Raw genomic sequence first — 25,068 nt, forward strand, 5'->3', positions numbered from 1 at the left:
GGAAACGGATACTGAAGGAGGAAGATCCTCAGTGTGGGAGAAGACAGAGTTAGAGAAAAGGGACCCCTATAGCAGTGGGAGAGTACGATCAGCATCTAGGTCCCTAGCAACCAACAGAAGCATCACATATTTGGGAGCAGTGCTGGACCCCTGAAGATAAGCCTCTATTCCAATCACTCAGAAGACAGCTGAGGTTAGATGTTACAGATGTCTTCTATGAGCTCACTCACAAAAGATCATGCCATCACCAGCCCAGATAGTCCTGCCTGCTGCAGGCTTCCTGCCTCTTCATGGCAGTGAAGGAGGTGCAGCAGGGCTGAATGGCCAGCCACATTCTCCTTCCTGCTGCCAGAGAAAGGAAGAGCTTGATGAAGGCCATTATCAACTCAGCTCACCAGCCACATTGAAGTCAAAGACAACAACTCACAGAGGAAAGCTTTCAGATACTCTGTCAATGAGAAATTCTCCACTCACATCTGCCAGTTGTAGACTCTGTGAACAGAAATTGTCAATGTCCCTGCTGCTGCCATTGCTGCCCCTATTGCCACTGTTGTGAGAGTGAAGAGAGCTGCCCCCATCTCCTACCTTGCCTGAATAGTTACTGCAGAAGACCTAAGCTTGGAGAACCCTGAACACCAATGGAACCTCAAGGTGGGAGAATAATATTGAGGCCCCTTCAGACAGCAGAGCAGCTCAGCCTGCTTGTTCTCCCTATCTGCTGTGGAGGCCACAGATCCTTTGCCATTGGTCACCTTTTCCTTGCAGATTCCAGAAACTATCAAATTAGCAGTCATTGACGTGACTAGCCTGTTAGGCCACCCGTACTCTTTGCCTCTGTACCTACACGCACATCAGATACTGATCATGAAATGAGACGCACAGTTCCTGACTCTCCTTTTGCTCTTCCTGCTATTTCTCACTTTGGCTTCCAACCTATGTTTGCTATTCCACTTAATGAGAACAGGGGCCCTCTGCATTCCAGTCCCTCAGTCATAGTTGCAGGATCCTCTACTTCTGCCTAACCCACATGTCCTAGAACTTTCTCCCTCTCCTTAAAGTTTGCCTTCTGTCATATACACCTGTGCATGTGGATTCTCCTCCCCGTTTCTTACAGATCCCTCCTTAAGTTGCTTGCACCAGTACCCGTCTTTACCAGCCAACTCATCACTGCTTCTGCAGTTACTTCTAGCATGCCAGGCAGCCTGTCTGCAGACTGGCTTTCCCAGCCTACTTGGACTGTGTTATAATTGATGTGGATAGTACTCTTCCTTCCAAGCTTTCTTCAGGTCTCCCTCAAGATCTGGGGTGAGCTTCCTCCCATTGGACCAGGCCCATCCCAGTGTGGAGCAGATATCCTCTGCAAAGGCCACTGTCCCCACCAGCCCACCTGTTTTTATGGTCAGCAGCCCTACTTGAACTTCTAAGCTTGTTTTTGATTCAGGAAACACTTATCAGCTGAAATCTTGGGGTACTGATTCAGGGCCTTGCCAAGAAGCCACTCTCCCCAATGCCCTGTCTTTTCTGGCCCACCTACCACTGATTCTGCAGTCACCTTCACTCCAGTATGCAATCCGTCTTCAGACTCGGTGTCTCCGCCTGACTTTGCCTCTAAGGAAATCAACATGGGTACCATGCCCATTCCCCATCTGTTATCATCCTGTCTCTCCCTGCAATGTTAACAGCTGTTTCCCTTTGAGAAACCTGCCAGTCCCTGAAAACCCTTCATACTTAACCTCTACTGCAGCCCTAGAACCCGATGGCAGCACAACTCATTCAGCTTTTGGGAACTAGACACTCCCATGTCCACTTTGGCATCAATGTCAGCATTCAGCCAGCCCATGGTGATGCCTCAGGTGTTTTACCCATTGGTGTGGCCACTCTTATTCTTGCCATGAAATGCTACCAGAAAGCACAACACTGAGGACTGTTGCTCATTTCTTGTTGATGCCAATCCAAACCAATTTGTATTTGTGGGATCTGAAGCCCTCATGGATAGTAAAAGCTTTGGGGTCATTGGGTCTACCACCCAGAGTCTACCACCACATCTGGATCACTTAGTTTTGGAGCAAAATGACTGGGGGACAGCCAGTACCACAGCTCATGATGGGGGAGGCTTAGACCGGAGCACCAGGGTCCTGTCAGCCCTGATGCACACCTGCTGCAATTGGGGAAGACAGCACTGCTAAGAACAAATCAAATTTGTCCTGGGAAACACTTTCCTTCCCAACTGTAGTTAGAGCACCTGGTGCCGGCCCAGCCAAAACACACCTACCACTACTGGAAGATTTGTCAGCACTGAGAAAGAGGGTTTCAGAAGACATGGCTGTTCCCCCTTTTGTTCAGATCACCTGGGACCTGTCTAGCCAGAGCACTTGTGTTCCAGTGGAAGGGACCAGCACCACACCTGTGCTGAGATCCTTCTCTTCCTGCCCCCAGTCAAGCCACCTGGGGCACACCTAACTATACCTATTGCAGTCTAAGGGACCAGCACTGTATCTATGCTTGGATGCCGTTACGTTCCTACCTATAGCCAGAACACCTGAATCCCACCTGTCCAGGGCACATGTGTTGCAATGGAAGGGGCCAACATCATAACTATTTTTGGAAAGTCTTCTCTTCCTGCATATGGTCTAAGTATTGGGGCCCACCTGGCCAGAGCAAACCTGCTGGAGATACCTGCACCACTGAGAAGAAATGCATGCCATGTGATATATCTGTTCATTCCTTCCATCAGATACCTAGGGCCCACCTGTGCTGTTTGAAGGGCTGGCATTTCACCTGTGATTGGAGATGCTACTGGCAGAGGACCTGGGGTACACAGTCTGGAGCACAGGCGATACTCTGGGAGGAGGCAGCCCCATTTCTGTGCTCCAGGGTATTTGTATGCTCACCGTCATTCACCGCTGCTGGTGTGGTCATGCTTAGGGCACATCTGATACAGTCTCACAGGAGAACACCATGCATACACTTTTAGGGAGGCACTTCTATTCCTGCACCCACTCAGAATACCTGGGCTCTATCTAGACAAAGTAGCCCTTTGACTTGGTGTAGTGAACACCACTGAGAAAACACCTGGTTATGGGCCAGTTTTCCATTAGTCTTAGACTGGCAGGACCCCTTGCTGCCTATAGCTATCCCCTTTTGTCTTGCCCATTTGCCTTAACAAGCCCCATTCTTTCTTTCCCAGATTGCTATATGAATATAATATAATATATAATATAATATAATATAATATAACATAATATAATGTAATATAATATAGACTTGTTCTTGTTCATTAATCCTGTGCTAAGCTTCAGCACTTTTGCTCCATCTTTCAGAGCAAATGTACCTCCAGCGTGAGCATGGAAGCAGCAGTCTTGCTTAAGGCACCTTTGTCACCTGCCCAGGCTTCCTTTGGAGATCGAAGTTTGGGATCACCAACTCATTCATTTTCTTCTAGTGAAAGAAACAATATCTCATCAACTCTAGGCAAAAGCTATCCAGAAGTAGCTGGTAGTGGTCGGGGACCACAACTTGCCATAAATGGACCTTGCTCCATTAGGAAGAGGCTCTGCCTCTTCTAGTTATGTCAAACAAACTTAACCTGCCCTCTGTTATCCTAAAGAAAGCTGGCAGCCCAACCCTTCAGGGTGTTTTGTATAGATATTAAAGGGTGTGGGTTCAGATGAGGCTGGTCAGAAGTCAATACACTGGCCTTGAGGCGGTCTACTGTGGAAAGAAGAAAAAGATCAGTAAGTATCCACCACACCACACCCAGTTTCAACTGTCAGTCTGGTAGAACCAAGCTATGGGCCAGTTTTCCTCCCGTCTTACACTGGCAGGACCCCCTGCTGCCTGTAGCCGCCTCCTTTTGTCTGGCCCATTTGCCTCTGTGGGCCCTTTTCTTTCTTTCCTAGATTGATAAACACACACACCACACACACACACACACACACATACACATTATATGTATGTGCATATGTATATATACACACACATATACATTATGTGTATGTGTATTACATATATACATCGTGTGTGTGTGTGTGTGTATATATAGAGAGAGAGAATGCCTTGTTTTTGTTCATTGATCCTCCTGCTCACATGTCTTTGCTCTTTTACTCAATTGTGGAAGAAGAATTGACTTCTATAAGTGGTGCTGTGTTGAGGCAGATGTAACTTTTCAAAGTTCTGTGGCTCAGCAAGTAGGATGTGGTGTAGCCACACTTTACAGCTGCACAGGCTGACATCTGACATCTCTGTGTTTTGATGTAAGGGATAGCAGCCATGAGGAAGAGAAGCTCAAAGGAGGAAGGGATGGGTGACCCGCCCTTGCCTTTTCCTTCTTTGCGTCTCTCCCATTACTCTGATTTGGTCGTAGGCCAGACCACCCCTGATGTGTGTTAGGGAAACAAACTTAACAAATTTGGTCTTTTGAAAATAATTAAATGTCTCCTTTGTGTCTTTCTCTTTCATTTAGACTTAAGAAAATCATCCCCACATATTCACACCTTGACCAGAGAGGATGGGTATGGCATAGAGGCCCTTATGTCTAGAAGAAAAAAAGGAAGAAAAAGCTCATGGCTCCTTTGTGATTATTGGAAATTTTAAGTCTAGGATGTCACAAATTATATAGAAGTGTTTTCATGCTCCATGAAAATTCAGAAAAGATTATTTTTTCAAGAAAATACCTAGATAAGGTCTATTTGGAAAAGTAATTGGTCTGGCTCTAGTATAAAACCCTAAAATGGCAAATTACAGTCCTTACCATTTTATCCAAATCTAGCTGTCTGTGGAGTCCTGCTGCGTCTCCACTAGATTTAATTCCTGAAAATACAATCATTCCTAAGATAATTCATGGTTCAGGAGAACCAGCTGAAGCTGGGGGGAAAAGAAAAATATAAGCATTTCACTTAGCTTACACATATTATTTTACTAAATATTTATTCAGAGTTGATTCTATAATAGACATTGTGCTTGAGCCTAGTGACATATAGCTGAAAGGCATCTATTGCCTCAACAGAATTTACAATATAGTAGGATTGACGGGTGAATATATCAAAAGTAAAGTTGGAGGGGTTACTAGTAGGGATATGGGAGCAGTAAGAACACTAAACTAAGAATATTTCTTCAGAAACTAACAGAACTAGACTAACAACAATGAACAAAAAAAATAGTAAATCCTTCCCTAACGATAATTACTTTAAATATGAATAGATTAAATTTCTCAATCAAAAGACACAGAGTAGCTGGATGGATAAAAAGAATTACCGCCGGGTGCGGTGGCTCACGCCTGTAATCCCAGCATTTGGGAGGCCGAGGCGGGCGGATCACGAGGTCAGGAGATCGAGACCACGGTGAAACCCTGTCTCTACTAAAAATACAAAAAAAAAAAAAAAAAATTTGCCAGGTGTGGTGGTGCATGCCTGTAGTCCCAGCTACTCAGGAGGCTGAGGCAGGAGAATGGCATGAACCCAGGAGGCGGAGCTTGCAGTGAGCCGAGATTGCGCCACCGCACTCCAGCCTAGGTGACAGAGCAAGACTCCGTCTAAAAAAAAAAAAAAGAATTACCCAACCACATTCTGTTTACAGGAAACTCACTTTAGATTTAAGGACATATATCGTTTGAAATTGAATGAATGGAAAAAGATATTCCATGAATAGTAACCACAAGTGAGTCCGGTAGCTACACTTATATTGGACAAAATATACTTTAAGTCAAAAACTACTGTAAGAGACAGAGAAGGACATTATATAATGATACATGGGTCAATTCATCAGGAAAATATAACAATTATAAATATATATGAACCAAACATAAGAACACCTAAATATATAAAGCAAACATTGACAGGACTAAAGGGAGAAATAGACAATAATAGGAGACTTCAATTCCTGACTTTCTGTATGAATAGAAAGAACATGCAGACAGAAGATCAATTAGTAAACAGAAGACTTAAACAACACTGAAGACCAAATAGACCTAACAGGCATATACAGAACATCTCACTCAATAGCAACAGAATACACATTATTCTCAAGCCCACATAAAATATTCTTGGGTATAGATCAATTACAATTTTATCTAGATCTGGCTGGCTGTCGAGTCCTGCTATGTCTCCACTAGACTTAATTCCTGAAAATATAGTCTTTTCTAAGATAATTCACAGTTTAGGAGAGCCAGCTGAAACTGAGGGGAAAAGATCAAATAACAAATTTAAGAAGATCATATCAAGTATCTTATCTGAGCCAAATGGAATGAAACTAGAAATCAACACCAGAAGGAAAACTGGAAAATTCATGTATATGTGGGAATGAAACTAGAAATCAACACCAGAAGGAAAACTGGAAAATTCATGTATATGTGGAAATTGAACATTGAAGAGGAGAGTACACTTCCAAACTCATTTTATGACTCCAGCACTACCCTGACACCAATGCCAAAGATAGCACAAGAAAAGAAGACTATTGGCCAATATCCCTGATGAACACAGATGCAAAAATCCTTAGCAAAATATTAGCAAATTGAATTTAACAGCACATTAAAATAATCAGATACCATAATCAAGTGGGATTTATCCCTGAGATGCAAGTATGGTTCAATATATGAAAATCAATTAATGTGATTTACTGTATTAACATAATAAAGGATAAAAATCATTTTATGTGGCTCTGAAACCCAATGGCAGCACAACTCCATCAGCTTTTGGAAATTGGAATATGCAGAAAAGGCATTTGATGAAATTTAACACCCTTTCGTAAGAAAAAATATCTCAACAAATTAGATTAGACGGGATGTATCTCAACACAGTAAAGGCCAATAGGAAAAGGCCATAGCTAACATACAGTCAACAGTGAAAAACTGAAAGCTTTTCCTCTAAAATTAGGAACAAGGCAAGGACTCCTGCTCTTACTACTTCCATTTAACTTACTACTGGAAGTCCTGGCCAGAGCAATTAAGCAAGTAAAATAAATAAAAGGCATCCAAATTAGAAAGAAAGATGTAAAATTGTCTGTGTTCGCAGATGATGTGATTGTACATATTGAGAATTCTAAAGAATCCATAAGAAAACTGAGAACTCAGCCCGGGCACGGTGGCTCACACCTGTAATTCCAGCACTTTGGAAGGCCTAGGTGGGCAGACCATGGGGTCAGGAATTCAAGACCATCCTGGCCAACATGGTGAAACTCCATCTCTACTAAAAATACAAAAATTAGCTGGGCGTGGTGGCAGGCACCTGTAATCCCAGCTACTTGGGAGGCTGAGGCAGGAGAATCATTTGAACCCAGGAGGAGGCAGAGGTTGCAGTGAGCCGAGATTGCACCATTGCACTCTAGCCTGGGAGACAAAGCGAGACTCTGTCTCACAACAAAACAGCTGGGCATGGTGGCTCATGCCTGTAATCCCAGCACTTTGGGAGGCCAAGGCAGGCGGATCATAAAGTCAAAAGATAGAGACCATCCTGGCCAACATGGTGAATCCCTGTCTCTACTAAAAATACAAAAAAAATTAGCTGGGCATGGTGGTGCGCGCCTGTAGTCCCAGCTACTCAGGAGGCTGAGGCAGGAGAATCACTTGAACCTGGAAGGTGGGGGTTGCAATGAGCGGAGATCACGCCATTGCACTCCAGCCTGGGCGACAGAGCGAGACTCCATCTAAAAAAAAAACACTGTTCAAAAAAGGCAGAATTCAGAAAATGAAAAGGTAAACCTTAACAAGAAAAAATATTTGCAAAATATGTATCTAACAAAGGACTGCTACAACTCAATTATAAAATATCAGGCCATTGAATAAAAATTGGCAAACTTTTAGCTATACTGACCAAGATAAAAGGAGAAAAGATTCAAATTACCAAAATCAGAAATGAAAGAGGAAACGTTACTACCAACATTATAGAAATTAAAAGAACTATAAAGGAATACTAGAACAATTTTATACCTAGAAATTATATAATTTGGGTGAAATGGACAAATCCCTAGAATCATAGAAACTATGAAAGCTAACTTGAGAAGAAATAGGATAATCTAAACAGGCGTACAACAAGTGAGGAGTAATTAATTCATAATAAAAAAAAACCACCCACAAAATATTCCAGTTCCAGGCCAGGAGCAGTGGTTCACCCCTGTAATCCCAGCACTGTGGGAGGCCAAGGCAGGCAGATCACTTGAGGTCAGTAGTTCAAGACCAACCTGGCCGGCATGGTGAAACCTATCTCTACTAAAAATACAAAAAAAAAAAAATTTGCCAGGTGTGGTGGTGCATGCCTGTAGTCCCAGCTACTCAGGAGGCTGAGGCAGGAGAATCGCTTGAACCCAGGATGCGGAGGCTGCAGTGATCCAAGATCACTCCACTGCACTGCACTCTAGCCTGGGCAACAGAGCAAGACTCCATCTAAAAAAAAAAAAAAAAACTTCCAGGTCCAGATGACTGAATTTTGTTAAACATTTAACAAAGAATTAATACCAATTCTTTGTGAACTGTTCATTTTATGGACAGTTAACTCATTTTATGAAACCAGCATTATCTTGATACCAAAATAAGACAAAGACATCATAAAAAGAGAAAAGTACAGGCCAATATGATTCTTATAAATATGGATGCAAAACTCTCAACAGAGCACTAGTAAACAAAGCCCAACAATATATAAAAAGAATGTATGCCAGCAATGCAAGGTTGGTTTAACATCCAAAAATAAACTATTGTAATACATAATATCAGTAGAACAAAAAACAAATCATATGGTATTTCAACACATGCAGAAGAAGCATATCACAAAATTCAACATCTTTTCATAATAGTAATTTTTTAATTATTTTTATTTTTCAATATAGAGATGGAGTTTTGCCATGTTGCCCAGGCTGGTCTCAAACTGCTGAGCTCAAGTGATCTGCTGGCCTTGGCCTTCCAAAGTGCTAGGATTGGCCGGGCGCGGTGGCTCAAGCCTGTAATCCCAGCACTTTGGGAGGCCGAGACAGGCGGATCACGAGGTCAGGAGATCGAGACCATCCTGGCTAACACAGTGAAACCCCGTCTCTACTAAAATACAAAAAACTAGCCGGGTGAGGTGGCGGCGCCTGTAGTCCCAGCTACTCGGGAGGCTGAGGCAGGAGAATGGCGTGAACCCGGGAGGCGGAGCTTGCAGTGAGCTGAGGTCTGGCCACTGCACTCCAGCCTGGGTGACAGAGCGAGACTCCATCTCAAAAAAATAAATAAATAAATAAATAAATAAATAAAAAATAAAACAAAGTGCTAGGATTACAGGTGTGAGCCATCATGCCTGGCCATAATAATAATTTTTTAAAACTCAACAAAGTAGTAATAAAAATGAACTTCCTCAACCTGATAAGAGCAAGTACAAAAAACCCACAGCAAACATCATAATGATTAAAGTTGGATGCTTTCCCTCTAAGTTTAAGAACAAGATTATAGGCTGGGCATAGTGGCTCATGTCTGTAATCCTACCACTTTGGGAGGCTGAGGCAGGCAGATTGCTTGAGCCCAGGAGTTCGAGACCAGCCTGGGCAACATGGCAAAACCCTGTCTCTACAAAAATTACAAAAAAATTAGCCAGGCATGGTGGTGGGCACCTGTAGTCCCAACTACTTGGGAGGCTGAGGTGGGAGGATCACCTGAGCCCAGGAGGTCAAGGCTGTGGTAAGCTGTAATTATGCCACTGCATTCCAGACTGGGTGACAAAGTAAGACTCTGTCTCAAAAAACAAACAAACAAAACAAAACAAAAAAACAAGATTATAATGTCTACTCTCATCACTTTTATTTATTATTGTACTTGAGTCTGTAGCTAGGGAAATTTGCAGATTAGAGTTATTTTGTGGGAAATGTCCAAAAGAATCCAATGAAAAATCTATTAGAACTAATAAACTAGTTCAGCAGTATTATAAGATATAAATTGATATATAAAAATCAATTGTATTTGTATACACTTGCAATGAATCATCCAAAACTAAAGTAAACAATTTCATTTACAGTAACATCATAAAGAATAAAACATTTAGGAATAAATTTAACAAAAACATTTTCAATATATACTCTGAAAACTACAAAACATTGTTTAAAGAGAGTCAAAAATATCGGCCGGGCACGGTGGCTCAAGCCTGTAATCCCAGCACTTTGGGAGGCCAAGACGGGCGGATCACGAGGTCAGGAGATCGAGACCATCCTTGCTAATACGGTGAAACCCCATCTCTACTAAAAAAATACAAAAAACTAGCCGGGCGACGAGGCGGGCGCCTGTAGTCCCAGCTACTCGGGAGGCTGAGGCAGGAGAATGGCGTAAACCCAGGAGGTGGAGCTTGCAGTGAGCTGAGATCCAGCCACTGCACTCCAGCCTGGGCGACAGAGCAAGACTCCGTCTCAAAAAAAAAAAAAAAAAAAAAAAAAAAAAAAAGAATAAAAAATATCTACAGAATAGGAAAAAGAATGCACATTCACGAATAAGAAGGCTTGATATTGTTAAGATGACAATATTCCCCAAACTGATCTACAGATTCAATGCCGACTCTAGCAGAATCCCAGCTGACCACTTTGCAGAAAGTGATAAGCTGATTGTAAAATTCATATGGAATCACAAGGAACCCTAAGTAGCCAAACAGTTTGAAAAAGAAAAACAGCCGGGCATGGTGGCTCACGCCTGTGATTCCAGCACTTTGGGAGGCCAAGGCGGGCAGATCACCTGAGGTCAGGAGTTTGAGATCAGCCTGACCAACATGGCGAAATCCCATCCCTACTAAAAATACAAAAACTAGGCCAGGTGTGGTGGCTCATGCCTGTAATCGCAGCACTTTGGGAGGCCAAGGCAGGCGGATCACAAGATCAAGAGGTCGAGACCATCCTGGCCAACATGGTGAAACCCCATCTCTACTAAAAATATAAAAATTAGGCAGGTGTGGTGGCACGTGCCTATAATCCCAGCTACTGGAGAGGCTGCGGCAGAAGAATTGCCTGAATCAGGGAGTCGAAAGTTGCAGTGAGCCAAGATCACGCCACTGCACTCCAGCTTGGGTGACAGAGTGAGACTCCATCTCAAAAAAATAAAAAAAAAAAAGAGAAAGAAGAAGAAAGGAAGGAAGGAAGGGAGGAAGGGAGGAAGGGAGAGAGGGAGGGAGGAAGGAAGGAAAGAAGGATGGAAGGGAGGGAGGGAGGGAGGGAGGAAACCAAAGTAGGAGAACTCACACTTACTGATTTCAAAACTTACTGCAATGGGCCAGGCATGGTGGTTCATGCCTGTAATCCCAGCACTTTGGGAGGCCAAGGTGGGAGCATTGCTTGAAGCTGGGAGATCAAGGCTACAGTGAGCCATGCTCATATCACTGCACCCCAGCCTGGATGACACAGCAAGACCCTGTCTCAAAAAAAAAAAAAAAAAAAAAGTTATTGCAATATAATAGTAATCAAGACTGTGTGGTGTTGGCACAAGGATAGACATATAGATCAATAAAATAGAGTGTCTACAATTGCATGAAATAAACCCATAAATCTTCTGTTCGATTTTTTAATTATTTCAATCATTTTGTTACATTTCTCTGATAAATTTCTGAATTGCTTTTCGGTATTATCTTGGAAATCACTGTGTTGCCTTAAAACTGCTGTTTTGAATTCCTGATCATAGAGCTTGCCTATTGTCATCTTGCTAGGATTGGTCACTGGCTCTTTACTTTGTCCTTTTGGGGAGGTCATGGTTCCCTGTCTGCTATTGTTTCTTATGGATCTACATCTATGTCTTTGCACTGAAGGATGTGTTAGTTATTCCAGCTTTCTCTGTCTGGTTTTTTTTTTTTTTTTTTTTATTCTTTGAGAAGGAGGCTTGCTCTTTTGCCCGGGTTGCCGTGCAGTGGCCGGATCTCAGCTCACTGCAAGCTCCGCCTCCCGGGTTTACGCCGTTCTCCTGCCTCAGCCTCCAGAGTAGCTGGGACTACAGGCGCCCGCCACCTCGCCCGGCTAGTTTTTTGTATTTTAGTAGAGATGGGGTTTTACCATGTTAGCCAGGATGGTCTTGATCTCCTGACCTCGTGATCCGCCTATCTCGGCCTCCCAAAGTGCTGGGATTACAGGCTTGAGCCACCGCGCCCGGCCTTGTTTTTGTTTTTCTTAGATATGTTTGCTTAGAGATTCTTTGCAGTTTATCTGTTGAGTATCTTTTTTACTAGGTCACTCTCTCCTTTATGGTGCTAGGTGGCACCTTAAGCCCAGGTGTGTCTTTGCTCTAGCAAACATTTTGAGATCTGCCCATCCTGAATGAGGGAGTCCCAAAGGGGCTACCCTGGCAGGGTAGGAAGGCTAGCTAGGGGTTTCTGCCCAGGGGACCCTCTCATCTGAGTTCTGGGATATTGCTGGTGATTATCTTTGTGCTGGATATTTGTTTCTGTTTTCTGTGGTGAGAGTGAAGCCAGCTTGCTTCTACTCCACCATTTTGGACCTAGTACCAGTGCAAAACCCATATATCTTTGGTCAACTGATTTTTTAATAAAGGTGCTAAGACCATTCAATGAGGGAAAAGTAATCTTTCAACAAATAGTGCTGGGGCAACTGGATAGTCACATGCAAAAGAATAAAGTTGGGCCATTGCCTTGCACCATATACAAAAATTAACTCAATGTGAATTGACTACATAAATTAAGAGTTAAAACTATAAAACTCTTAGAAGAAAACATATAGAAAAAGCTTCATGACATTGATTTTGGGAATGGTTTGTTAGACGTGGCAGCAAATAACAAGCAAAAGATAAACTAGATAAATTTTTTCCTACATCAAAATGAATAACTTTTGTGCTTCAAAAGATACCATCAAGAAATTGAAAATAAAACCCATAGAATGGGAAAAAAATATTTGCAAATCATATATGCGGTAAGAGGCTTGTATTCATAATGTGTAACTAACTCTTACAACTCAATTATAAAAGATAAAACCTATTTAAAATAAGCAAAGGATACGAATAGACATTTCTCCAAAGAAGACATACAAATGGTCAATTTGCAAACAAAAAGATGGTTAGCAACATTAGTCATTAGAGAAATGCAAATCAAAACCACAGTGATGTGTCATTTCATACCCACTAGGATGGCTAGAATCAAAAAGTCAAATAAGCAAAAACCTGGGGAAATTTGAACCTGGAACCTCAAACACTGTTGGTGGGAATGTTGAATGGGGTGGCTACTTTGGAAAACAATCTGTCAGTTTCTCAAACTATCAAAAAGAGTTACTGTATTACCTAGTAATTCTACTTTGAAGCATGTACCCAAGATAAATGAAAGCAACCCATGCCCACACAAAAACTTGTATAGCAGTGTTTGCAGCATTTTTCGTAATGGCTGAAAGGTAGAAACAATCCAAAGTGATTACTGGGTAAACGAAAGTGGTACATCCATATAACAGAATGTTATTTGGTCATAAAAACGCACATTATTTGGCCATAAAAACATCCGTGCTACAACATGGATGAATCTTGAAAACATTATGCCAAGTGAAAAAAGCCAGACACAAAAGACCATATATCTTACGGTTCTATTTATATGAAATGTCCAGAACAGGAGATCCATAGAAACAGAAAACAGATCAGTGGGTTCCAAGAGTTGAAGGATATAGACTCATAGCTGAAAAGTAGAGGGTTTTCTTGAGATGATAAAAGGTTCTAAAATGGACTCGTGATGGTTGTACATATCTATGAATATATTACAAAACACTGAATTATACACTTTGATTGAGTACATTATATGGCTATGTGAACTACATCTCAATAAAGTGTAAAAACATAACAAGAATTACCAATATCATGAATAAAAATGGGGCATGAATGCAGATCTGAAAGATATTAAAGGAACAAAAGGAACTAAAATATCTTTCCAAAAGAAAACAGCAGGTCCAAATGATTTTAATGGTGAATTCTATGAAACATATAAGAAAGATGTTTTACCAGCATTAAACATACTCTTTCAGAGAATAGAGAAAGCAATTTTTCCTAACTCATTCTGTATAACTGACATTACCCTAATATAAAAACCGAGCAAGAAAGGGATACAACAGATTAATAAACCTCATGAAAATAGACATAAAATTCTTTTTTATTTTCTTCTTCTCGCTCTGTCAGCCAGGCTGGAGTGCAGTGGCGTGATCTCGGCTTACTGCAACCTCTGCCTCCCAGGTTCAAGCAATTCTCCTGTCTCAGCCTCCCGAGTAGCTGTAACTACAGGCATGCACTACCGCACCCGATTAATTTTTGTATTTTTAGTAGAGACAGGGTTTTACCATGTTGATCAGGCTGGTCTTGAACTCCTGACCTCAGGTGATCCACCCACCTCAGCCTCCCAAAGTGCTGGGATTACAGGCGTGAGCCACTATGCCCGGCCAACATAAAATTCTTTCACAACATCTTGGAAATTAAATTCAACCAAACAGAAAAGAATGACTTAGCATGACCAAGTGGGGTTTGTCCCAGGTATGTAAGGTTGGTCTAACACTCAAAATTAAAAATGTAATTCACCATATTAAGAGAACAAACAAAAAGTCATATGATTATCTCAATAGCTTTGGACAAAGTAATTGAAAAAAATTTTAATTCTGGATATCAATCCCTTCTCAAATATATGACTTACAAGTATTTTTTTCAATTGCCTGGGTTGTCTTTTCACTCTGTTAGATAGTGTCTTTTGATGCACAAAACTTTTTAACATGTATTTTTTGTGGCCTGGCACATTTGTTTTTGTAGTTATGGCAAGAGTTCTTAGATTAATTTTAATACACCTTTGACTCCAGACACAATAGCTCACAAGCAATCATTACTTAATTTATAAAAACATCTCTTCTATGACAACATGGGTTTCAAGTAATAGGTTTATTTTTCTTTCCAACTTTTATATTAGGTTTAGAGGAGTACATATGCAGATTTGTGACATGGGTTGAAAAAATTTAACACCGCTTTCAAAAAATTTCTCAGTATAGAAAGAATTGAAGGGAGCAGCCTTTACATGATAAAGCACATCTATAAAAGCCTTAAGTTAATCGCACACTGAGCACTTTTCCCCCGATCAGGAGTTGGAAAAGGTTATCTATTGTCTCCACTTGTATTAAACATTTTACTGGAGATCACAGTAACTGTAAAAGGTAAGAAAAATAAAATCATACAGATTAAAAAGAAAAAAGTCCCTTTATGCATAGAAAACATAATTGTATATGTAGAAAACACTACCCGATATACAAAACAACTACAAGAGATAAGAAGGGAATTTACTGAGGTGCCATATAAAAAAGCAATTACTTTTGCTGTATCCAACTACATACCAATAGACAGATACATAGGCATAGATATATATGTGCACGTATATATACACATATATGTGAGTACATGCATATATATACATGCATATATATATATATAAGTCTATCTATATGTACACACACACATATACACAAAATGCATACTATGATAGTGGACCAGAAAAAGTTAAGTCATTCACTTAAGATAACGTTTAAGACAGGTAAATCATCCATTTCGACCAGGACCCTGAAAGTTTTCTATGAAATTATTACCAGAGATATCGGTGTCCATGGGGCATAAAGCTTTTAAGCCAGGATAGATCCTGCACCCACCTGATGTCATCTCATGTCCTTGCCCCCAGGAGAAGATGCCACACACAACTGTGTAGGTAGCTGCAAAGCTCAGTTAGAAAAGAAATGTCCAGTTTTGCTGTGCTGACAGTTGTTGGTCTCTGCAAACGTAGAAGATAAGAGAAATAAAAGGCATGCAGGTTGAAACAGAAGTAATCTGTTCAAGTCTGTAATCCCAGGACTTCAAGCCTGTAATCCCAGCACTTTGGGAGGCCAAGATGGGCGGATCACGAGGTCAGGAGATCGAGACCATCCTGGCTAAGACGGTGAAACCCCGTCTCTACTAAAAAATAAAAAAACTAGCCGGACGAGGTGGCGGGCGCCTGTAGTACCAGCTACTCGGGAGGCTGAGGCAGGAGAATGGCGTAAACCCGGGAGGCAGAGCTTGCAGTGAGCTGAGATCCAGCCACTGCACTCCAGCCTGGGTGACAGAGCGAGACTCCGTCTCAAAAAAAAAAAAAAAAAAAGTAAAACTGACTTTATTCATACATGATGCATGGAAAATATATGTAGAAAACCCAAAGGAATCTGCACACACACACACACACAAAACCAAAAATAAACAATGAATTTAGCAAGACCCCAATAATATAAGGTGTGTGTGTATATATGTATGTGTGTATACAAGGACTATATATATACATATATATTTAATGCATTTTCTGTGTTCTACCAATGAACTATTTGAAAATAACATTTGCAAATCCCATAACATACTTAGGGATAAATTAGCAAAAGCCAAGTAAGACCTATACACAGAAAACTACAAAAGAGTAGCTGCAAACTTTCTCTGTAAAGGGCCAGGGAGTAAATAATATAGGCTTTATAGGTCGCGTATGATCTCTGTCACATATTCTCTGGAATTTTCTGTTGTTTTTAAAGACCTTTTAAAGACACTAACATCATTCTTAGCTAACTGGCCTTATAAAAACAGGCTGAGTGGGGCGTGGTGGCTCACACTCTTAATCTCAGCACTTTGGGAGGCCAAGGCGGGTGGATCATTTGAGGTCAGGAGTTCGAGACCAGCTTGACCAACATGGTGAAACCTGTCTCTGCTAAAATACAAAAATTAGCCGGGCATGGTGGCGGGTGCCTGTAATCTGAGCTACTCAGGAAGCTGAAGCAAGAGAATCGCTTGAACTCGGGGGTGGGTGGAGGTTGCAGTGAGCCAAGATCATGCCACTGCACTCCAGCCTGGGTGACAGAGCAAGACTCCCTCTCAAAAATAAAAATGAAAATAAAACAGGCTATGGGCCATATTTGGCCCATGGGCTGAAATTTGCTGACCCTTGGTATAAAACATTGCTGAGAAAAAATGTAAAAGATTGAAATACATGGAAATATATCCCATGAGATGGATTAGAAAAGTTAATATTGGTAAGTTTTCCATTTTGGCCAAACTCTGAAATCTGTTCTGTGGAATTATTATGGGAGATCCTGGTCCCTTGGGGCACAAGGATGTTAAGCCACGGTGAATCTTGCATCCACCTGATGTGCCATCTTTTATGTTTGCTGAGACAGCTGAGTGGTTGGTTGCTGGGGTCCATTTGAAGAGAAAGGCCCTGTGGCATGTGCTGACAAGTGGAACTCCCTGCCCTACATCTTCTGAGGAAACTGGAACCCAGCCAAAGAAGACCTTCCAGTGGGCAGTGCCTGTGATCACTGTAGGTGTGCATGGGGCTAAGTACCCTACAGGCTATAAAAAAATAGTAATGCACGATGCACACATGATAAGGCGGCATCACAGTACAGGTAGTTAAATTCAGGAACTCTGGAATCCGAGAGCCTGGGTCAAATCCTGGCAGGGCCACTACCACCTGTGTGAGCCAAGGAAGGTTCTAAAGTTTTGCAAATGCTGTTTTACCAAATTTGCAAAATGAAGAGAACCTGCCTGCCAGGTAGAGCTATTGTGGGAAGCAACATCCAGGAAGGTCTGAGCATCTGGTCCCCAAGTCAGAAACCTTCACAGCCCAGATGGGGATGCCCTAAGTTCATACCCTTCTAGGCGACCACAGAGAAGTGCCGCCTGCCTCCAGGACTCGGAGAGGCGCAAGAGAGCTTCCTGAAGGAGGCGGCATCCTCCCACGCTACCTGTATAGAGAGGAGAGAAGGGAAACTGGGTCCTCTCTGGCAATGTGGCCGCTGCCTGCAAGGAAGCAGCTGGAGGCCCTTGCTCCCTGCCTGCGCTGGTGTCTTCTCCCTACACTAGCCCAGGCCGGCTGCAGCGGCGGGGCTGCCTGGGCGGAGTCAGGAGACAGCACCGCCCGGCCCCTCCCCAGGCACCTTCCCTGTGAGCCAGCTCCCTACTGTGGGAGGATCTGGGGAGTTCCCGCCTCCAGCTTTGGGCAAGGTCTGCCTCCAGAGTCCCCAGCGGCAAGGGCGGGCGCACCCACGGGCACTGGTTGCCAAATCTCCCACCCTCAGGCCAGATGCCGAGTGAGCCTCGGCAGTCCTGAATCCCCACTTAATGGCCGGGAGCCGCTGGGAGCCTAACGCCTGCAACCACTCGGTTGCAGCTCGAGTCCGGATGGGATCGGACCGTTGGACCTCACCGTTGGCCCTTTGTTGTATTTCTTCGCGCCCTGGGCTCGCGCAAGCTTTCTCTGCCAAGCGTTCCAACGGCCGCTCACCGGCATCTGGCTAAAACAGGGTGCGCTTCGCCTCGGAGTTCCCACTCCACTCCAAGGATCCAACAGCGCACAAGCTGCTCTTCACGGGCAACTACCTCTGCAAGCTTCACCCCGGCCCCGCCACGCCCCACAGAGTTCCCTGTCTGGTCTGGATCACCTCGCTCTCCCTGCACCTCTCTCCTTGGCCTAGCTCGACAAGTGCTTCCCGCGATCCTGCACCTCTACCCCTCGGTTTCATCGCCGCTAAGGGGTGGTGGTGTCTGATCCATCAGGCTCTGCGCTCCTCATTCGGATCCATCCTCAATGTCCAGGCAGGACTCTCACATGAAGCCGGTGCTGTCTGCTGTTCACTCTAAGATGCTCAGCCACGCAGGACAGTTACGATCTGTCATCCAGGGCCCAAACCGACTCTCCTCCATTGCTATCTGAGTAGGCAGTCTCCTCCTTACTGCCTAGATCCTTGCCCAGGAAGACGGAGATGAGGACCATAGGAGAGAGCAGCCAGGCATAGTGAAGGTGAAGGATGAGTATAGTGATCCCAGCGCAGAGAAGCTCCCCTACCCCCACCCATCGCAGTGGGAGTGAGTCATCAGATCTATCCCCAAGACAACGAAGTCCTAACTTCATTCCCGTGCAGTCCCGGGCCATTGAAGGGAAACCTCCTCTCCAACCCCCGGAAGACGCCTTCGATGAGAAAGAGGTATTGTATGAGCTCATTCATCAAAGGCCATGCCAATACCAGCTCAGGCAGTGCTGCTAGGGGATTCCTACCTCTCTGGAGGTCCAGTTCTCTCTGAAGACAGAGAAGATGAAGGGAAGAAGGGTTTCAAACAGGAACTCTCAACCCACGTCTGCCAGTTGTAGACTCTGTAAACAAAGTTCCAACTCGCCTGCTGCTCCCACTGCCGCTGCTATTTTTTGAGGTCAAGGTGAGCTGCCCAACCTCTCCTAAGCTTTTTTGTATAGTCATTGGAGAAGATGTAGGCTCGAATAAGAAAGCCCCAGTCTAACCACATGATCTTAGAAGAGAAAATCAAGGCCCCTTCAGATAGCAGTGCAGTGCCCCTCAGCCTGCCCCTTCCTTCTTCCTGCTTGTTGCAGGGACAGCAGGCACCCCACCCTTGGCCATTTTCACCTTGTAGTTTGCTGATACTATCATGTTATCAGCCACTGACTTGGCTGTCCTGTCTTCCAGGCTCCCAGTCCCTTCTGCCCCTGTACTAGTCCTCACCCCATATACAGATCATTAACTCTCCTTTTTTTTTCTTTCTGTTCTTGTTTCTCCCCTTAGGTTCGATATCATTTGGGGAGTTCCCCTTTATGGGAATAAAAGCCATTTCCATTTCTATCCCTCATCTGCAGATTTTTTTTTTTTTGAAGGGGGGGGCACTATTTATTCATCCCAGGCTGGAATGTAGTGGTGCAATCATGGCTCACTGCAGCCTCAAACTCCTAGGCTCACACCATCCTCCCACCTCAGCCGCCAGAGCAGCTAGGACTACAGGCATTATTTTTTTGTAGAGATGGAATCTCGCTATGTTGCCCAGGCTGGTCTGGAACTCCTGCTTTTGAGTGATCCTTGTGCATCAGCCTCTCAAAGTGCTGGGATTACAGATGTGAGCCACCATACCCAGCCCAGACCACTACTTTTTTTTTTTTTTTTTTGAGACGGAGTCTCGCACTGTCACCAGGCTGGAGTGCAGTGGTGCGATCTTGGCTCACTGCAACCTCCACCTCCCAGGTTCAAGCGATTCTCCTGCCTCAGCCTCCAGAGTAGCTGGGACTGCAGGCATGTGCCACCACGCCCAGCTAATTTTTGTATTTTTAGTAGGCAGTCTCCTCTGTGTGGTCAGTCCCATCCTTACCGCCTAGATCCCTGCCCAGGAAGACTTCACCATGTTGGCCAGGATGGTCTCTATTTCCTGACCTCATGATCTGCCTGCCTCGGCCTCCCAAAGTGCTGAGATTACAGGTGTGAGCCACCACGCCTAGCCTAGATCTCTACTTTTGACCTCACCACATCTCCTAACCCCTTGCCCTTTGCTTCAAGTCTACTTCCTGCAGAATTGAGTCATCTATCAGTCTAGTCATCTAATCAGAATCTATCTAGTCATCTAATCAGAATTAATTCATTGTGGATTTTTCTCCCTTTTTCTTACAGATTCTTCCACCTGTATGCCCATCTTCACAGAGCAGCCCATCACTGGTGCCTCAAGCATTTTCACTATTACAGCCAGTCATCTGCAGACATAACCTCAAGCCTACTTTGTACTCTGGTATAAACTACATGGATACCAATCCCTTTTCACAGGTTTCCATCTCCTGGTCTCCCCTAGGATCTAGGATGAGTATTCTCCCATTTGACCAGTTCCATCCCAGTATGGAGCAGATATCCCTTGTAAGGAATGCAGTCTCCACCCACCCACCTGTTTTTATGGTCAACAGCCCTACCTGAATTTCCAACATTGCCTTTTGACCCAGGAAACACCTGTCAGCTGAAATCTAGGGTTCCTGACAGGCCTCAACAGGAAGCCACTCTCTTCAATGCCCTATCTTTTCTGGCCCTCCTACCACTGCTTCTGCAGTCACTTCCACTATAGTAAGCAGACCCTCTTCAGACTGCCTTTGACTCTGATGAAATCAACATGGATACCATGCCCATTTCCCCATCTGTTATCTTCCTGTCTCTCCCTGCAACATTAACAGCTGTTTCCCTTTGAAGAACCTGGCAGCCCCTCAAAACCCTTCAAACTTAACCAATGACAGCACCACTGTGTCAGCTTTTGGGAATTTGACTCCCCCATGTCCACCTTTGGCATCTGCTATGGTTTGAATGTGTCAACCAAATTTCGTGTATTAAAAACTCAATCCCCAAATTCCTATGTCAATATGTTTGAAGGTGGGGGCCTTTGGGAGGTAATGAGGATTCGATAAAGTCATCAGGGTGGACCCCTATAATGGGACTGGTAAGAGAAAGAGACACCTGAGCTGACAGGATCTTGCTCTTGCCATGTGATGTGCTCCACCATGTAATGACGCAGCAAGAAGGCCCTCACCAGATGCCAGCACTGTGCTCTTGAATTGCTATCAGAGGGGACAGTGCCATACCTCTGGTTGGAGACAGATGACTTCTGTACAAAGCTTATGACCTCAGTCAGAGTGCCTGGGGTTCAGGTGGGTGTAGCACGTCTGCTGCAGGTGCAAATGTGTGTTTAAAAGTCCCCATATTCCTGTCTCCCAATCAGAGTAGTAAGGGCTCACTTGGACAAAGCACAGAGCTATAAGGGGTGGAGACTACACCATACTTGTGTGTGTCTATATGTCTCTTTCTACAATGACTCAGATATTCCTGACCAGACCATATTTGTTGTAATCAGAGGGTATAACAGCATATAATTTTAGGGAGCCACTCCTATTCTTGCCTTCAGTCAGAACACCCAGAGTCCATCCATTCAGAGTAGCACTTTTGACTTTTTTTTTTTTTTTTTTTTTTGAGATGGAGTATTGCTCTGTTTTCCTGGCTGGAGTGCAGTGGCATGATCTCGGCTCATTGTAACCTCCACCTCCCAGGTTCAAGCAATTCTCCCTGCCTCAGCTTCCGAGTAGCTGGTATTACAGGTGCCCACCAACACACCTGGCTAATTTTTGTATTTTTAGTACAAACAGGGTTTCAGAATGTTGGCCAGGCTGCTCTTGAACTCCTGACCTTGGGTGATCTGCCCACCTCAGCCTCCCAAAGTGCTGGGATTACAGATGTGAGCCACTGTGCTCAGCCCCCTTTCAGAACCATTGAGAAAATTCTTGTGCTTGGAAGCATTTGTGTTCCTAGCTTTGGTCAGAGCAACTTCCTTTCTGGTGTGGACATGGCAAGCAACAGTCTTGCTTTTGGGGCACTTTTTTGCATGCTCAGAGCTCACTGGAGACAGAGATTTGGGGTGGCCAATTGATTTATTTGGTGAAAGAATGAGGATCTCACCAACTAAGGAGCAAAAGCTTCCTCTAGAAGCAGAGAGAGGCCACTATCAGTCATGAATAGACCTTACACTTTAGGATGGAGGCTCAGTCCCACCTAGAGATATCAAACAAACCAAACCTGCTCTCTGTCCTGCCAAAGCAAGGTGGAAGCCCACACATTGTGAGGCAGATGAGACCAGTCAGAATTCAACACACTGGTATCAAGCAGTTCCACTGTGGGGAGTAAAGAAAACTAGTTAGGTATCATCAACCATGCATCCCTGGCTTTGACTGTCAGCCTGCCAGACCTAACCCCTGGCCCAATTTTCCTGTCTTGAAACTAGAAGGAAAGAAAAAAAGAAACTAGAAGGATGCTCCATGCTACCTATAGCTGTCTCATTTCCCATCACCCATTTGCCTTGGTGGGCCCTCACCTTTCTTTCCTAGATTATATATAAGATGGGATGACTTGTCCTTTCCTCCTCCCTCTGTGCTTCTCCCCCCACCATCTGACCTCAATGTAGGCCAGATATTCTGGACATGTGTTACATGACACTTGACAATTTTATCCTTTCAAAATGCTTAACTGGCCGGGGGGTGGTGGCTCAAACCTGTAATCCCAACACTTTCGGAGGCCAAGGTGGGTGGATCACCTGAGGTCAGGAGTTCCAAGCAGCCCAGCCAACATGGTAAAACCCCATCTCTACTAAAAACACAAAAATTAGCCAGGAGAGGTGGTACATGCCTGTAGTCCCAGCTATTCAGGAGGCTGAGGTAGGAGAATCACTTGAACCTAAGAGGTGGAGGTTGCAGTGAGCGGAGATTGCACCACTGCACTCCAGAGTGGGTGACAGAGTGAGACTCTGTCTTGAAAAAAATAAAAATGCTTAAACATCTGAAGTGTCTTTTTCTTTCACTTTGACTTAGGTCAATCATCCCAAACATTCATACTTGAACCAGAGAGAGTGGATGTGGTATCCAGGCTCCTGGGCCTGTAGAAACAAAGGAACTAAAAGCTCGTATTCTGTAATTACTGAAAATGTTAAGCCTAGGTGAGCATATTTTTCCATTTCATCTAGGAGAATATGTATATACACATATATATGAGAGATATGCACAAATATCCTGTTTTTAGAAGCTGTTAGCATGCTGCTTTAAAAAGAAATCATTATTTGGCTGGGAGTGGTGGCTCACGCCTGCAATCCCAGCACTTTGGGAGGCCAAGGTGGTCAGATCATGAGGTCAGGAGATTGAGACCATACTGGCCAACATGGTGAAACCCTGTCTCTCATAAAAATACAAAAATTAGCCTGGCGTGGGGGCGCATGTCTGTAGTCCTAGCTACTTGGGAGGCTAAGGCAGGAGAATGACTTGAACCAGGAGGCAGAGGCTGCAGTAAGCCGAGATCGCGCTACTGCACTCCAGCCTGGCGACAAAGCAAGACTCCCATCTCAAAAAAAAAAAAAAAAAAATCAAGGAAATGCCCAGATGAGACCTATTTGGAAAACTGACTAGGCTGGCTGTACTCTAAACCCCTAAATATTACCCCACAAGTGCTAAAATTTCATCCAGATCTGGCTGATGGTAGAGCAGTTCTCATCTCTGCTAGACTTATGTGCTAAAGTAAAATATTTTCATATACCAGGAGAACCATCAGAAGCTAGTGAAAGTGATGCATACAAGCATTTCCTCAACTCCTTAAATTTTAGTTTATAAAACAGTTATGATTCTACATGAGAGTCTTTCTCGGGCCTTACTCGTATTGAGTTCAAAGACATCTCTTAGCCAGGCACAGTGACACATGCCTATAACCCCAGCACTTTGGGAGGCTGAGACAGGAGGATCACTTGAGGCCAGAAGCTGGAGACTAGCCTGGGAAACATAGTAAGACCCCACCTCTACAAAATCTAAAAAATTACCTGGGCTTGGTGGCATGCACCTGTAGTCCCAGATACTTGAGAGGCTAGAGAGCAGGAGGATCACTTGAGATCAGGAGGTCAAGGCTGCAGTGAGCTGTGATTGCACCAATGCACTCCGACTTGGATAACAGAGTCAAACCCTGTCTCAAATTAAAAAAAAGAAGAAGACGACATCTTTCACTCCAGCAGAATTTACAAGGCAGTGTGGGAGATAAATGAACAACCAGAAATTGCAACTAGAAGGAATGGTGATAGGGAGAAGGGAGCAGGTGAGGAAGAAGGACATAAAACTAAGTCTGGGGGAGATAAAACATGAACTGCATCTTAAAGAAGGAAGAAGAGCCAACTAGGTGGAGAAAGTCTATTTCCAAGGTCAAGAAAATAGCATGTGAAGAGGCAGGGAAGAAAGAGAGCCAGTGGGACACCAGGAAGATAGTCAGGTATGCGTAGAAACTGAAACCAAAGTGGGAGATGTGGCTGCAGCATTTGGCAAGGACACATTTTGACAAATATATATACAATGATGGGACATTTGTTCATTATCCTGAGCATATAGGGAGTCACCAAGGGATTGGGAACAAAAAAAAAGTGGCACGATTCTATGTACGCTTGAGAAATACACTGTGGCTACCTGAGAGGGAGATTAGATGGGTGCCACACCAGGGGTGAGCAGACTAAGGGACTCCTTGCAGTGACTAAAGCAAAGTGAGACAATGGCTAAAGCTATGACTAAAGCAAAGGTGAGGACTTGACAGTGGGGATGGCGAGGAGGCAACAGAAGATAAAGTAGAGTAGGTGACAGCAAGGCCAGGGCTATTCTAGCCATCTGGCTTGGATAAATGGACATGAGTCATTTGGACAAACATATAGTGAGTTCAGTTTTTAGCTGTGAAGTCCAGGTACTACTCAGGAGGCCATTCATTCATTTATCTTTTTTTTTTTTTTTTTTTTTTTTTTTTTTT

The 25,068-nt window shown here is 43.8% G+C and overlaps 1 protein-coding gene and 2 long non-coding RNA genes across 5 annotated transcripts; 1 reads left to right on the top strand and 2 right to left on the bottom strand.

Moving 5' to 3' along the window:
* Positions 1–3,442: 3,442 nt before the first annotated feature.
* Positions 3,443–11,281, bottom strand: LOC108512595 (uncharacterized). The gene is made up of 3 exons (XR_001880637.1): positions 11,198–11,281; positions 4,751–4,863; positions 3,443–3,711 (listed from the first exon to the last, which is right to left on the bottom strand). It is a non-coding gene; the product is annotated as an uncharacterized LOC108512595 (long non-coding RNA).
* A 21-nt stretch (positions 11,282–11,302) lies between these two features.
* Positions 11,303–18,129, bottom strand: LOC108512594 (uncharacterized). 2 transcript variants are annotated; one of them, XR_001880635.1, is made up of 3 exons: positions 17,601–18,129; positions 15,586–15,704; positions 11,303–11,344 (listed from the first exon to the last, which is right to left on the bottom strand). It is a non-coding gene; the product is annotated as an uncharacterized LOC108512594 (long non-coding RNA). The 2 variants fall into 2 exon arrangements; XR_001880636.1 differs by lacking the exon at positions 11,303–11,344 and adding an exon at positions 14,943–15,090.
* A 100-nt stretch (positions 18,130–18,229) lies between these two features.
* Positions 18,230–21,109, top strand: LOC108512591 (uncharacterized). 2 transcript variants are annotated; one of them, XR_001880632.1, is made up of 2 exons: positions 18,230–19,162; positions 20,395–21,109. XR_001880632.1 is itself a non-coding variant. In XM_017847892.1 (2 exons), the coding sequence occupies exons 1-2, from the start codon at positions 18,757–18,759 to the stop codon at positions 20,686–20,688; spliced, it is 471 nt and encodes a 156-aa protein (XP_017703381.1). In that variant the 5' UTR covers positions 18,230–18,756; the 3' UTR covers positions 20,689–21,109. The 2 variants fall into 2 exon arrangements, 1 of the variants encoding a protein (XP_017703381.1); XM_017847892.1 differs by having other exon boundaries at positions 18,230–18,933.
* The last annotated feature ends 3,959 nt before the right edge of the window (positions 21,110–25,068 follow it).

Source organism: Rhinopithecus bieti, unplaced genomic scaffold, assembly GCF_001698545.2.
Source record: "Rhinopithecus bieti isolate Rb0 unplaced genomic scaffold, ASM169854v2 scaffold_30337, whole genome shotgun sequence".
NCBI classification, from domain to species: domain Eukaryota; kingdom Metazoa; phylum Chordata; class Mammalia; order Primates; family Cercopithecidae; genus Rhinopithecus; species Rhinopithecus bieti.